The 14,093-nt window shown below is 35.6% G+C and overlaps 3 protein-coding genes across 3 annotated transcripts in view; 2 read left to right on the top strand and 1 right to left on the bottom strand.

The window, feature by feature from the left end:
- The window catches only part of LOC136032578 (TBC1 domain family member 30-like), a 223,975-nt gene extending 219,769 nt beyond the window's left edge, over window positions 1-4,206 (top strand). Inside the window, exon 12 of the mRNA XM_065712848.1 lies at window positions 3,870-4,206. Coding sequence (XP_065568920.1) covers window positions 3,870-4,150 — 281 coding nt within the window. The 3' untranslated portion in view covers window positions 4,151-4,206. The remainder of the gene's footprint in view (window positions 1-3,869) is intronic.
- A 5,461-nt stretch (window positions 4,207-9,667) lies between these two features.
- On the bottom strand, window positions 9,668-10,309 carry LOC136032576 (uncharacterized). Its single transcript, XM_065712847.1, has one exon. The coding sequence runs from the start codon at window positions 10,307-10,309 to the stop codon at window positions 9,668-9,670; it is 642 nt and encodes a 213-aa protein (XP_065568919.1).
- A 147-nt stretch (window positions 10,310-10,456) lies between these two features.
- Window positions 10,457-12,262, top strand: LOC136032575 (uncharacterized). The gene has a single exon (XM_065712846.1). It carries the CDS (start codon window positions 10,457-10,459, stop codon window positions 12,260-12,262), a length of 1,806 nt encoding a protein of 601 aa, XP_065568918.1.
- The last annotated feature ends 1,831 nt before the right edge of the window (window positions 12,263-14,093 follow it).

Raw genomic sequence — 14,093 nt, 5'->3', positions numbered from 1 at the left:
TCTGCACTTTAATGAAAAAAAATACCAATGAACGTACATTGTCAGATAAATATCCGTATGCGGACATTTATTCCTTAAAATCCGAATAACTTTTACCTATGCTCTAAAAGTGAAAATACTAAAATTTTGTCAGTAAAGTGCAAATTATATTCTTTACTTGGGAGGGCATAGTTTTTTTTAGCCCTATTCATGTTAATTTCAGCTCGTTTCGAGTTTGACTCAATTATTAATTGTATGTTGTGTTAGTTTTGGGTTTCAATTATTTATTCATGTTGATTTGTGTTAGTTTTACGATTAGTAGATTATTTGATTCTATTTTTGCTCGTTTATGGTTTAATCGAGTTCTTTACTTTTCTTTAAAAAGCTTATTTTGTGGAAAAGGTTTTTTTGATTAATTTGTGTTCCTTCAATAGAGAGACAGTTTTTTTCAGGAAAAAAGAAAATAATAGTATAATTTTTTTCGTTTTTTTAAGAATTTATAGTTTGTCTTGCTATTTGTATGCTGGAGAAACTTTTTCATCAATTTTTAACAGCACACACCCTTTTGAAAATCTCGACAAAAATAGCAGTGTTTAATTTAGTTTAATACCTCCACTAGTTAAGCTGAAAAATAAAACTTAATACCACCACCCAAAAAATCTATCTATACTCTTTGACAGCTTTAGTTTTATAGCATTGGCTAACAAAGCTGCACACAATCCTAATATAATCAAATCGCTCAAAGCATCACTCTTTACTTTCCAATGAATATTCAAATAATTTTGTATAACCTCTTCCCACCCGATTCCTCAGGGATGATCACAGACCACTTTTTGTTCGATAACAACTAGATGTCCGATAAGCACCATCTTTGGCAATCTATCGTCCTTCATAGGTAAAACGTGACCTAATTATCTTGAACTTTCTTTCATTATAGCCCTAGAAGGTGGGATCGAACCAACATTTTCCGTAAAGCCTGTTGAATGACTTAGGGTCAAGGAAAGGGGCACGTAAGACTTTTCTGACAATTCTTCTGGAAAACATACAGTATACCATCCTTAATCAAAGCACCCACGTTCCGGAGGTTTCTAAGTTCTAATATTAGGTCAAATACTAAGACTTATCATTCTATTCTTCCCCAAAGTTTTTCAACCGCAAAAAAACTACCCTGCGCTGGCTATTCTACTTTTATTTCTTTACTGCACCCACCATTCTTACTTACAATGATACCCAGGTAATTGAAGTTATCCAATTGATCGGTTTTCCTAGTACCCTTCATTGCCCCTTCATTGTCATTTATTTCTAGTGTATGAGACTTAGCCTTCTTTATATTATTATCAAGCCTATTTTCGCACCCTGAACTCTCAAAGCCTCCAAAAGTTCATTCTTTTCGCTTAGGAGAGCGAAAATTCTTTTTCAAGTTTAGGAGAGTTTTAACTTCAAAATGCTGTGTAAGCTCTATGGCAAAAGTATCGCAGCTTCAGAATACATAGTATTAATTTAAAGAAAATTCTTTTTAATTTAAAGAAAACCCCTCTCCTTCGATGTTTTAGCCTGTTGGTAAAAAAAAAAATTGAGTAAAATCGTAAAATCGTAAAAAACGTAAAATCAAGGGAAGAAAATCCGTCTCAGTTGGCAAAAACAAAAAATTAAGTAATTTTAAAAGCAATATTACCCAAATCAGTCAATAAACATGACCAGTCAGTCCGTAAAATCGAATACCCCCTCCCCTAAATATTTTGGCTATTGACACCTCTGACCACCATAACATATTTTTGCATCCTTTAGAACAGCGTTTAGACATAAAATAGCATGTGCTTCAATTAGACGCTTTTAATGCCATCCTAAAAAAAATTGTAGAGATTTCTTAAACTCCCGAGTGTCCAATTTACTTTGACTGAAATGAAAGAAATGAAAGAAAACATAGTAGAAAATGTTTTATTTTTAAGGAGAATAACGTAGGTTTATTTTTTGAAAAATTAAATAGCACCTATGTTGGAATATCAAAAATTCAAACAATACATGTTAAATCTTTTTTCCCATTATGATTATTACTTTAGGAGACAAAAATAAAAGTCCTAGAAATACTATAAAAGGTAATTTCTAAAATATATTGACTTTCTTACAGAAATACACTCAATTCTGTATTCCTTTTGTATTGATGGTTCTTATTTCTTTTTCCATACTTGCTTCTCTTGTCATGTGTTTGACCATTATTGTAAAACATCGGCTACAGCAATTTGAAAACGTCAAGCTGAACAGAAAATGTGTTCAGGCATAAAAGAAAGCTTTTAGCTTATTCGACTTTAAATAGTCGTTTTTACTGGAAAAACGGGCTTCAAAGTAGGGCAAAAAAGTGGTATAAAAATTCATTTTCCAAGTGTACCGTTTTACAAGATTTATAATCTTACACAGTATCTTGAGAACCAAATAAGACAGATAAAAAAAAGAGTCTCCCATTGGATTTAATATGTTCATTTTAAAGGATATTAGCTTTATATGTCAGTTTGATAAGAAAAGTTTTCTTTTTGAAAACGACTTTTACGAGTAAAAATGTAGAATTTGAGCTTCCATTTAAAATACAGTAGTTGTGCTGTATTTGTTCATTTGAACAAATACAGTATAAGAGGTTAACTACCAAACTAAAAATAACAATTTTCATTAATAAAACAAACAGATTATAAATACGAGACAAAAACATAAAATTATGATCCTGATCACTAAAAAAAATCCAGTCATTATTAAACATGTCACCCGTTTTTAAATTCGTGGGTCTAAGGGCTAAAAACCACAAAAAAGTATACTTAAAAATAAAATCAGTCAAAACGACAATAACCAGTCAAAAAAAGCTAAAAGTCACGCAAAGACTCACTTTTGGTTTTCAACACGATGTTGAAAAAGATAACATCAGGCTAATTAAATAAAAAAAAACTAGAATTAGGATTTGGGGGAAGACACGGGCTCTAAAGCCACTTGCGTTCGTGCCTGGAAAGAATCAAAATTTAAAAATTCAAAAGTTAAGGGAGTGAGAAATATGTCTCACTTAATGACTCAGACTATGCCCACATGGGGAGATAATTGGAGGATCTCCAGTGAAAACCGCCATTTTTTGGGGAAAAGATATTACTTTTATTTCCTTTTATGCCGTGTAATTTAAGTTGTTCATTATAGGCAAACAGAACCGAATTTTAAAGGATCGTTAAATTGTTTATAAATAGCCACTGTTGCTTAAGGGGATTCGATATCATTAAGAATCCGCCTGTCTCGTCCATTACAAAATATTTTTAGTTTTTGTGGCCAAACTATTTAGAACTGATTGCGCGGTCTTGCTATAACTTGTAGAGCTTGGATAAGTGGCCCGAATAAATGGCAAAAAGCTAAAAGCCGATATCTACTCTTCCTAAAATCTTAGAAAAATCATGAAACTTTTCGATCAAACAGAGATTCTTTCGATCAAACAGAGGAGAATATTCTTTTAAAAACTCAGGGATGGCTTGTCCCTGAAACGTTCTAGTATACCTACTAGGAAAATCCCAAAAATTACCCCCAAAGAAAAGTCACTTGATCAATTTGACAGCTCTTCGAATTTTCTTAGGTGCAACCCGATTTGATTGAAAACTTTGCCTACACAATTCCATTGTCTTTACAATCAAATGTCATGAACAAATCACAAATTCTCAATAGCTTTCAATGATAAGTAGTCCCCTGAGATAATTCACTAATGACCCTTTGCCTTTGAGACAGTCAGTCGACGTTGAGGCTCACAAAATGATGTTTATCCCCTCATGATATCCAGTCCACTTAATCGGAAACTCTGTTTGAGTCACCTAAGTGGATACTGTAAATAAAGCGTAACCCAAATGTTTTAACAGCATTCTTCTTTTTTACAGACGAAAACAGCTCTAGCAGCGGCTCAACTGAGTTATGTGATGACGATGATGTGCCTAGACTAAGTGACTTAGACTCTCCCAGTAAAAGTCCCGCGAAATCTCCTTCGCTGCAGCATACTTCAAGACGAGTGGATGACGTTATGAAAGAAAACCTCGAGATTTTGAATCGACTACGAAGAAGTAACTCAAGTGACTCAGATACGAAATACTTTAGTCCCTTTCCCATCGATAGGAACCAGCAAAAACTTAATTATATTCGGAGTAGTATGGAGAGAAAATAATCCTTGGAATACAACTGTTTTATTTAAAGTGTTATTAAATTATTAAAATAATACAATTTAGTACAGAAACTGTGGTTTTTAATGGAAAACAGTAGTATTTTGGATATAAGAGTTTTGTCCAGAAAAAATTTGCTTAAGCATAAAGAAACTTCCTCAAACGTGGCAAAAATATACTTTTTTGCGTACAGGAAACAAATTGAATGAGCTCTTACTATCGATGCAACACAATAAACAAGTTAAACTTTAGCATACAGAGAAGAGGGCAAGGGGCTGCAGTAACCCACTTCTAATATTTACATTTCATAGAAAATGATACAAAAAAATAACAGAAATTAAGAAACTAAGAACGAGAAGATTTGATATTAAAGAGTGATAATAAGACTGAAAAACAGGAATTATTTTATACATGAGGGGAATGGCACTGCTTCGAAGCCCACTCATTACAATAAATTGCGACTTCTTTCCTCAGTACTTCAAAAATTAATGTACTTCCACAAGAGCAATACACTTCAAAAGTTTATTCATACCAGAGTGGCGACGAAAGTGCTTATTTTATCAGCATTTACCGTACAATAAATATTTCAGATGCAACGCTAAATAAAACACTTAACAGTTATTCACAGGTAACTCTTTCGCCCTCTAAAATTCTTTTTCTAAAGCACTAGTCAATCTTTGCGGTGAAGAGTGTGGGTCAGGAGAGAAGCAGTCCTCTCATCGATAGAGTAATTTATGTTTGCCTTCAATTGCAATGTCACTCTTTACTTTCATTTGAAAAAAAAACTTGCTTCTTCGTATTTAATTACTTAGATAAACTCTGATAACTGTTCCTTTTTTAGGCGAGACTTTCTTTACTCTGCTTGTTGTCTAGCATTAAATGTTGCTCAGCAACTTCTTCTGGGACGGTTCAAGCGTCTGGGACGATTGAGTGTTCGAGATGAAGTCTTCAGATGCTTGAATATATCGTATAAAGCCAGCTCTGGCTACCTTTTTAATAAAATGTGTAAATATTTTAAAATTTTGCCGCGGTGTCCCATGGCAACAAATATAGCAAAAAAATAAAAGGACCAGTTTACCCATGTTCTTTTTCTTTCTATTCATTGTCATTAGAAAACACCGTGGCGTTCCTGGAATTGCCTAAAAAGACTGCAAAAAGGCGTGTGCACAGGAGTGGCTCGGGCCAAGCAACGCTCCAAAAATATTGCGATTTGGCTAACTTCTCAGATGGATTCCTATTGTTTTTATTTTACTTGCCTGACGCCCCCCTCTTACGAATGTATCTCATCTTAATGAGACCGAAATTGCTATGGTGAACTAGTGCCCCATCCGACATACGCTCAGTGGCTGTGTATTCAGTGAGTAAATGGACCTATCTTGACTACACTTCCGTGAAGCTTTTAAAATTGAAAGATAGATGAACGTTAATAATGTAGTTAAAGGGAGTTTTCAACTACCCTCCTATGGCACGCTGGTACATCAAAAATTTTTCTGCATGAGTACGAGTTGCATATTGCCCCAAAAGTGGGGGGAGTTCTAGTTTTACAGCTTAAAAATGTGCATTTGCGGCATTGTTATTTCTTTTATGGCCTATTTATTATTGTTGTGGTTATTGTTAGTCTCTGCTACCCTTTTTTCAAACTGATTCGTGTGAACGCGATTTCAAATTGCACGAGACTAAACTTCACTCATCCCAAAGTTCGTTCCAAAAACCACAAAAAATGGCAAATTTTAAAAGATAAGGGATTTTTATGCATTGACTAGATACTCGTAAAAGATAGAACTATTTAAATACGCGTTAAATGTATCAACAGATCGTAGATAAGCGTTGCGTGTCGCAGCAGCGTTTTAAGAAACATACGCAAAACGAATATTTTGCAAAAAAAGCCCTGTGGTTGAAACTGAATTCTATCTAGCATTTCAAATGTCTTGTCAGACAAATCGATTGAGGAATTGTCAATCAAATCGTTAGCTTACAACATAGCTGCAATTTTAGCAACAGTAAGGGACAACTCAACTGCTTTACAATTTCTAGCGGTTAGTATGAAGAAAACCGATTAACGGAAGTGAAAAAATCTGTGACGGATTCAAATAAGGAAATAGGTGTATTAAAGCCGTGAGGTTCTGCCGTAGAACATGAAGGAAACTCAGGGGCGCTGGATTTCCCAGCATTATTTAAAAATTAATCAGAAATTAAATTAAAAAAGAGTTTTTAAATTAAAGCCGTTTATTCTAAATAAACGGCTTTTGGGATTCAGGGGGCATTCTTAAGGAATTGGAACAAAAGAACTATCGCGAAAAGAGCGAGGTACTGACGAGGGGGCGAACTCACTCACATTACGTAAATGAGGGAGTTTCTTCCCCTCGTCAGTACGTCCCTCTTTAAGCTTAAGCAAGGATTTTGCTAAATAATGGCCGATATAAACAATAATTTATTTGTGTTGTCTTTCGGCCAATCTTACCATTTAATATTATCTTAAGCATCTTCTTAACTAAGATTTTTATGTGATAATAAACCAAAGATATTGTATGTTTTCGGCTTGTGGTTGTTATTAAATGAAAAAAAAAAAAATTTTTTTCAACTGAAAGTAAGGAACAACATTAAAAACTTAAAACGAACAGAAATTACTACGTATATAAGGGGGTTGCCCCCTTCTTAGTACCTCACTCCTTACGCTATTGTTTCACTTTGTGTTCCTATTATTTAAGATTGACTCCTGACACACAAGGACCGTTTAATTAGAATAATAAGCTTTTTACAGATTCACAAGCATTTTAGCGTAAAGAGCGAGTTACTGAGGAGGGGGTAACCTCCTCATATACGTAATAACCAAAAGAAAAATCTGAGGAAATTGCGGTGCAAACAGTTCGTGGTAACGGACTGTAAGTAAGGAGCGATCCGGCTCAATAGTAAGCGTTATTCTAAAAAACGGTTAAAAAAGGATTTTGATACCAATAGATGTATTAAAAAAATTGACTTTTTATACTGATTTCAAATATATAAATTTCATTAAATTTAGTCTTACCCATCAAGGGTTACAAGCCTGAAATTTTTTACCTGATTTTCGAAAAAAAGGGGCAACACCCCCTAAAAGTTTAGTGATCTTAATGAAAATCACACCAACAGATTCAGCGTATCAGAGAACCCTACTGTAAAGGTTTCAATTTCCTATCTGCGAAAATGTAGATTTTTTTTTTTTTTTTTTTTTTTTTTGTGCGTGTGAAGCTTCGCCGACGGGCTTCGTAGCATACAGTTTTAATGGTAGGATAAATGTCAAGGATTAATGAATTAAATAAAAAAAAACTTAAAACGAACAGACATTACTCCGTATATGAAAGGGACTGTTCCCTCCTCAACGTCTCGCTCTTTACGCTAAAGTTTGGCTCTTTCTCTCAATTCTACTTTTTAAAACAGTAAAAAATATTAGCGTAAAGAGCGGGGCGTTGAGGAGGGAACAGCCCCTTTCATATACACAGTAATTTCTGTTCGTTTTGATTTTTAATGTCGCTCCTTACTTTCAGTTAAAAAAAAACTTATTCTTTTTTTAATTTCATTTCTGAACATTTTTGAATTGATGCATGTTTAGATTTTGGCTCTCCACACATGAATAACTAAAACGAAATTTGCATATTAATTTTTTTGGGGTAAATCGCTTTCTCATAGTTTTGATCGGACAATTTTGGGAAAAAAAGGAGCGCGGGAGTAGGCCTAGTTACCCTCCAATTTTTTGGTTATTTAAAAAGGCAACAAGAGCTTTTAATTTTTTAAGAGTGTTTTTATTAGTTAAAAATATACGCAACTTACGAATTAACTTACGTAACGAACTTCTATATTCGTATGTTTTTATTACATATATGAGGGGGTTCACCCCCTCGTCAATACCTGCTCTTTAAACTAAAGCTTAAATTTTGTCCCAAATCCTTAAGAGTGACCCCTGAATCACAAAGGCCGTAGAATAAATAATTTAAATTAAAAAATTGTTTTAGCGTAAAGAGCGAGGTATTAGGAGGTGAACCCCTCATAGGCGTAATAATTTCTGTTCGTTTTAAATTTTAATGCTACTCTTATTTTCAGTTGAAATAACTTTTTCATATTTGTTTTTTTTAATGCTAAAAAATCCTACTACTTTCTTTGAAATTTTCTTCCCCCATTAAAAATTCCTCCATGGAAAGTTCCCCCACATAACCCCTTCCCCCAACCAAAAAATCCCCCTGAAAGCGTCTGTACCCTTCCCAATAACCATTACTATATGTAAACAATGGTCAAAGTTTGTAACTTGCAGCCCCTCCCACGGGGACTGTGGGTGAGTAAGTCGTCCCAAAAGACATAGTTATTAGGTTTTTCAACAATGCTGAATAAAATGGATATCTCGGAATTTTGATCCGGTGACTTTAATATATTATAATATATTCTCTGAGGCCAACCTGACTTTTATACATAATAATGATGGATGGTAATAAGCTTACCTAAGCTATGGATGTCAGGGGATTGATATTTTCTAACGATAATTTCGACAGGACCTGTGCCTGTCATCATCAGGTTAAATTCAAATTTCTAGACCAGAAAGTAAAATCACTAAATAAATAAAACTAAAAACACTGAACAACACTAATGATGAGCCGAACCTGGAATTATTGTTGTGCCATGGCCCGAATTTTGGTAGAGGCATTGATGGCTGCTGTCCTAGTAGATCTTAAAGAGGTTGGGCAGATAGGAAGGGGGTGGAGTTTTTTGTGAATTTGCAATTTAAGGGTGACGGGTTCCCAAATTTCGCTAATGTGAAACTCACCATTGTCTTTATTGATGGCTGGTTTATTTTTAGCAATTTCCAAGGTTTCTCTGATTTTCTGCTTTAAGAGTTGTGGGACAATAGCAATAAGTTGGGCTTGGTCAAACTTAATGGAGTGGGAAGGGTTTTCAAAGATATGATGGGCCAATGCAGAGAGATTATCTTCCTCCTTTAGCTTTGTCTTTTTAAGGCAGGCATCAATGGAGTCAGCATGTTCTTTTAATCGGTGATATAGAGGTCTCATGGTACGACCTATATAGCTATCACCACAGCTACAGGGAATCTCATATACCCCTGGTGGATCTGAAGTAATCTTGTCCTTCCCTTTGTTCAAGAAGAAGGAGATAGTCCTTCCAGAGGGAAAAAACACCTTAAAGCCAAGCTTCCTGAGTTTGGAGCTTAAAATGTCAGTAATGCCCTTGATGTAAGGTAATGACAAAAAGTGTTTATCATCTTCAATCTTAGGAGCAAATTTCTTAGTAATTCCACTCATCTTTTTCTTGGAGATAACCTTGTCAATGACTTTTTGGGGGTATCCTTTACCTATCAGAACATCTTTTATATAATCAAGTTCAGCCTTCAGCTCAAAATCAGAGGAGCACACCAAGAATGCTCTATCAACCAATGAATAGACTGCAGAATTTTTTACTATAGGGTGGTTATATGAGTCATATCTCAGATATCTATCACTATGAGTTGGCTTTCTATACACGCTCAAGTCCAACCTAGTTTCTCATTTTGTAATGAAAACATCTAAGAAGGGTAAATTGTGGTTATTTTCAAGTTCAATGGTGACCTTAATATCTGGGTCCTGCTGGTTAAAAACATTGAGAAATGATCCTAATTTGTCTTGTGCCCCATTCCAAATTATTAAACAATCATCTACATATCTCATGTAGAGTTGTATACCCTTGAAGTCCTGCTTGAAGATATTAGTTTCAATATGCTCTAGAAACACCTCACTGAGAACTGGTGCCAAGGCTGATCCCATTGGTATACCCCAAATCAGTTTATAAGTTTGATGCCTGAAAGTAAAGTAAGCATTGCTGAGACATAAAGATGTAAGAATAATGATCTCTGTGGAGTCCGAGCTAGTCAGTTCTCTCCAGGAACCATCCTTTTCTAAAGCTGGTATAAGACGGGGCAAGGGTATTCTGGTAAACAAAGCTACAACATCAAAACTGCACATTGTGGTATTCTCCCCAATGTTGATACTATTTAGCCTATCAACTAATTCTTTGGTATTTCTTATTGTGTTTTTGCTGCTGAGGGATATGGATCTTATAATACAGGCCAAATACCTTTCCAACTTCTGTGTGGCTGAACCTACTGTTGAAATAATAATTCCTAGAGTATCACCAGGTCCACCAGTCATCAATTTAAGTCAACAAACATTTGACCAAAAGAAATTAGACATTCTTTCAAAAGCATGGAAATTTTCTATTCCCCCCAAAACACATGCCAGTAGAACAAATTATATCCAATGTAGAGTCATCTATAACTCTAAACAAGACAAAAATCAATGTTGATCCATAAGATATTAGAAGCTTGGTTTCTAATACCCTTAGGAGATTTTTCCAAAAAGAAACTTATTGAGGAGAATCTAACAAAAGATGAATTGAAAGTCCTCACAGATTTTAAGAATGGTACCAATATCATAATTACCAAAGCTGATAAAGGCAATGCAATAGTTATCCTCAATGATACTGAGTATGTTAGCAAATCATTAAACCTCTTGAGTGACAATAAGGTGTATGAAAAAGTTGATATTAATGCTGTAAAAACTACCTATGATAATGTCAAAAAAGCTCTGGATAACCTCAGTCTTACCAATAGGATTAATGATAAACTTTCCCGGTCACTCCTCCCTGTCAGACCAGTCATTCCTAGATTTTATGGTGTACCCAAAATTCACAAACCAGATATACCCCTTAGACCTATTGTTTCAACAGTAGGTTCAGCCACACAGAAGTTGGAAAGGTATTTGGCTGGTATTTTGAGATCCATAACCCTCAGCAGCAAACACACAATAAGAAATACCAAAGAAGTAGTAGATAGGCTAAATAGTATCAACATTGGGGAGAATACCACAATGTGCAGTTTTGATGTTGTATCTTTGTTTACCAGCATACCCTTGCCCCGTCTTATACCAGCTTTAGAAAAGGATGGTTCCTGGAGAGAACTGACTAGCTTGGACTCCACAGAAATCATTATTCTTACATCTTTATGTCTCAGCAATACTTACTTTACTTTCAGGCATCAAACTTATAAACAGATTTGGGGCATACCGATGGGATCAGCCTCGGCACCAGTTCTCAGTGAGGTGTTTCTACAGCATATTGAAACTAATATCTTCAAGCAGGACTTCAAGGATCTCCAACTCTACATGAGATATGTAGATGATTGCTTAATAATTTGGAATGGGGCACAAGACAAATTAAGATCTTTTCTCAATGTTTTTAACCAGCAGGACCCAGATATTAATTTCACCATTGAACTTAAAAATAACCGCAAGTTACCCTTCTTGGATGTTCTAATTACAAAACGAGAAACTAGGCTGGACTTGAGCGGGTATAGAAAGCCAACTCATAGTGATAGATATCTGAGATATGACTCCCATAACCACCCTATAGCCAAAAATTCTGCAGTCTATTCATTGGTTGATAGAGCATTCTTGGTGTGCTCCTCTGATTTTGAGCTGAAGGCTGAACTTGATTATATAAAAGATGTTCTGATAGGTAACGGATACCCCCAAAAAGTCATTGACAAGGTTATCTCCAGGAGAAAGATGAGTGGAATTCCCAACAATTGTGCTCCTAAGATTGAAGATGATAAACCCTTTTTGTTATTACCTTACATCAAGGGCATTACTGACATTTTAAGCTCCAAACTCAGGAAGCTTGGCTTTAAGGTATTTTTTCCCTCTGGAAGGACTATCTCCTCCTTCTTGAACAAAGGGAAGGACAAGATTACTTCAGATCCACCGGAGTTATATGAGATTCCCTGTAGCTGTGATGATACCTATATAGGTCGTACCATGAGACCTCTACATCACCGATTAAAAGAACATGCTAACTCCATTGATGCCTGCCTTAAAAAGACAAAGCTAAAGGAGGAAGATAATTTCTCTGCATTGGCCCATCATATCTTTGAAAACCCTTCCCACTCCATTAAGTTTGACCAAGCCCAATTTATTGCTATTGTCCAACAACTGTTAAAGCAGAAAATCAGAGAAGCTTTGGAAATTGCTAAAAATAAACCAGCCATCAATAAAGACAATGGTGAGTTTCACATTAGCGAAATTTGGGAACCCGTCAACCGTAATTGAAAATTAACAAAAAACTCCACCCCCTTCCTATAGGCCCAACCTCTTTAGGATCTACTAGGACAGCAGCCATCAATGCCTCTACCAAAATTCGGGCCATGGCACAACAATAATTCCAGGTTCGGCTCATCATTAGTGTTGTTCAGTGTTTTTAGTTGTATTTATTTAGTGATTTTACTTTCTGGCAAGAAATTTGAATTTAACCTGATGATGACAGGTAAAGGTCCTCTCGAAATTATCGTTAGAAAAAATCAATCACCTGACATCCATAGCTTAGGTAAGCTTAATACCATCCATCATTATTATCCGGTGACTTTGGGGGAAAATGAGCGTGGGAGGGGGCCTAGATGCCCTCCAATTTTTCGGTCACTTAAGAAGGGCACTAGAACTTTTAATTTCCGTTAGAATGAGCCCTCTCCCGACATTCTAGGACCACTAGGTCGATACAATCACCCCTGGAGAAAAAAACAAGAGCTAAGAGCTCATATGGCACTTGTGACGAGGCAAGAAGAGCTAAGAGCTCATATGGTATGAGCTCTAACAAAATTCAAGAATCAATAGATTGATTTAACAGGGAAATCAGAGGCTTAATGCTGGTCAGGATTTAAAATAAGAGCTTTGAGTCACGATGTCCTTCTATATATCAAAATTCATTAAGATCCGATCACCCACTCGTAAGTTATAAATGCCTAATTTTTTTCAATTTTTTCCTCTCCCTTTAGCCCCCCAGATGGTCGAATCTGGGAAAACGACTTTATCAAGTCAATTTGTTCAGCTCCCTGACAAGCCTACCAATTTTCATCGTCCTAGCACGTCCAAAAGCACCAAACTCGCCAAATCACTGAACCCCTCCCCCCGGTCCCCCAAAGAGAGCGAATCCGGTACGGTTACGCCAATCACGTATCAAGGACATTTGCTTATTCTATCCACTAAACTTCATCCCAATTCCTCCACTCCAAGTGTTTTCCAAGATTTCCCCCTCCAACTCCCCCCAATGTCAAAAGATCTGGTCGGGATTTGAAATAAGAGCTCTGAGACATGAATTCCTTCTAAATATAAAATTTCATTAAGAACTGAATATTCTTCCTCTTGCAGGCAAAGTCCTTTCTTATCGATCGATGTTAATATATGATATTATTAATAACCTTGGCACAGACTGTTTTAAGGGTATGTTTATAACTGGGGTAGATCTTCACAATTATAATACCAGGAACGCAGATGTGTTTCTTCGGTCAGCGTGAGACATGCCGGTCAGTTTTCTGTTCTGCATGTCTTGTCAAAATTATTGAAGTCATTTACCAATCGTGGTCATGCATCAGCATGACCGACGTATTTTCCGGGGGAATTGGAGAGATTTTTGTAATAATAATTATGATTTTGTTTTATTTTTTGCTTCATTAGTGCCATATATGATACAAGAATCAGCATTGTTGCTGTGTTGTTAATCCGTCAGCGGGGAATATTGTTTTGTTTTGTTTATTTATATAGAAATATGTATTGGAAGATAGAGTTGGCCTAACGAACCCAACGGTTCCTTGGCACTTATTTTTGTAAATTTATTTGTAAATAAAATGATGCTCCTGAAAAAAAAATTATCTGGAAAGACGTCCAAACAAACAGAGCAGTTCATAGTACCCCTACCTCTTAAGGCGTCAAACATGTGTGCATTTTATATTTAAATTGATGGATTTGTGGATCTTACTACTTTGATATTTTTGCTTTCGTCATCTACTAAAAATACTTTAAGATTTTTTTCTTAATAATTCCTTCCAGACTGAACCTAAAGTGTATATCCTTTCCTAACTCCCCTTGCAGACTGTCTAATAAGACTGAG

This window comes from Artemia franciscana, chromosome 11 (genome assembly GCF_032884065.1).
Source record: "Artemia franciscana chromosome 11, ASM3288406v1, whole genome shotgun sequence".
NCBI lineage: Eukaryota > Metazoa > Arthropoda > Branchiopoda > Anostraca > Artemiidae > Artemia > Artemia franciscana.
Note: the sequence above shows the minus strand (reverse complement) of the source record. Positions and strands in the feature narration are given on the sequence as shown.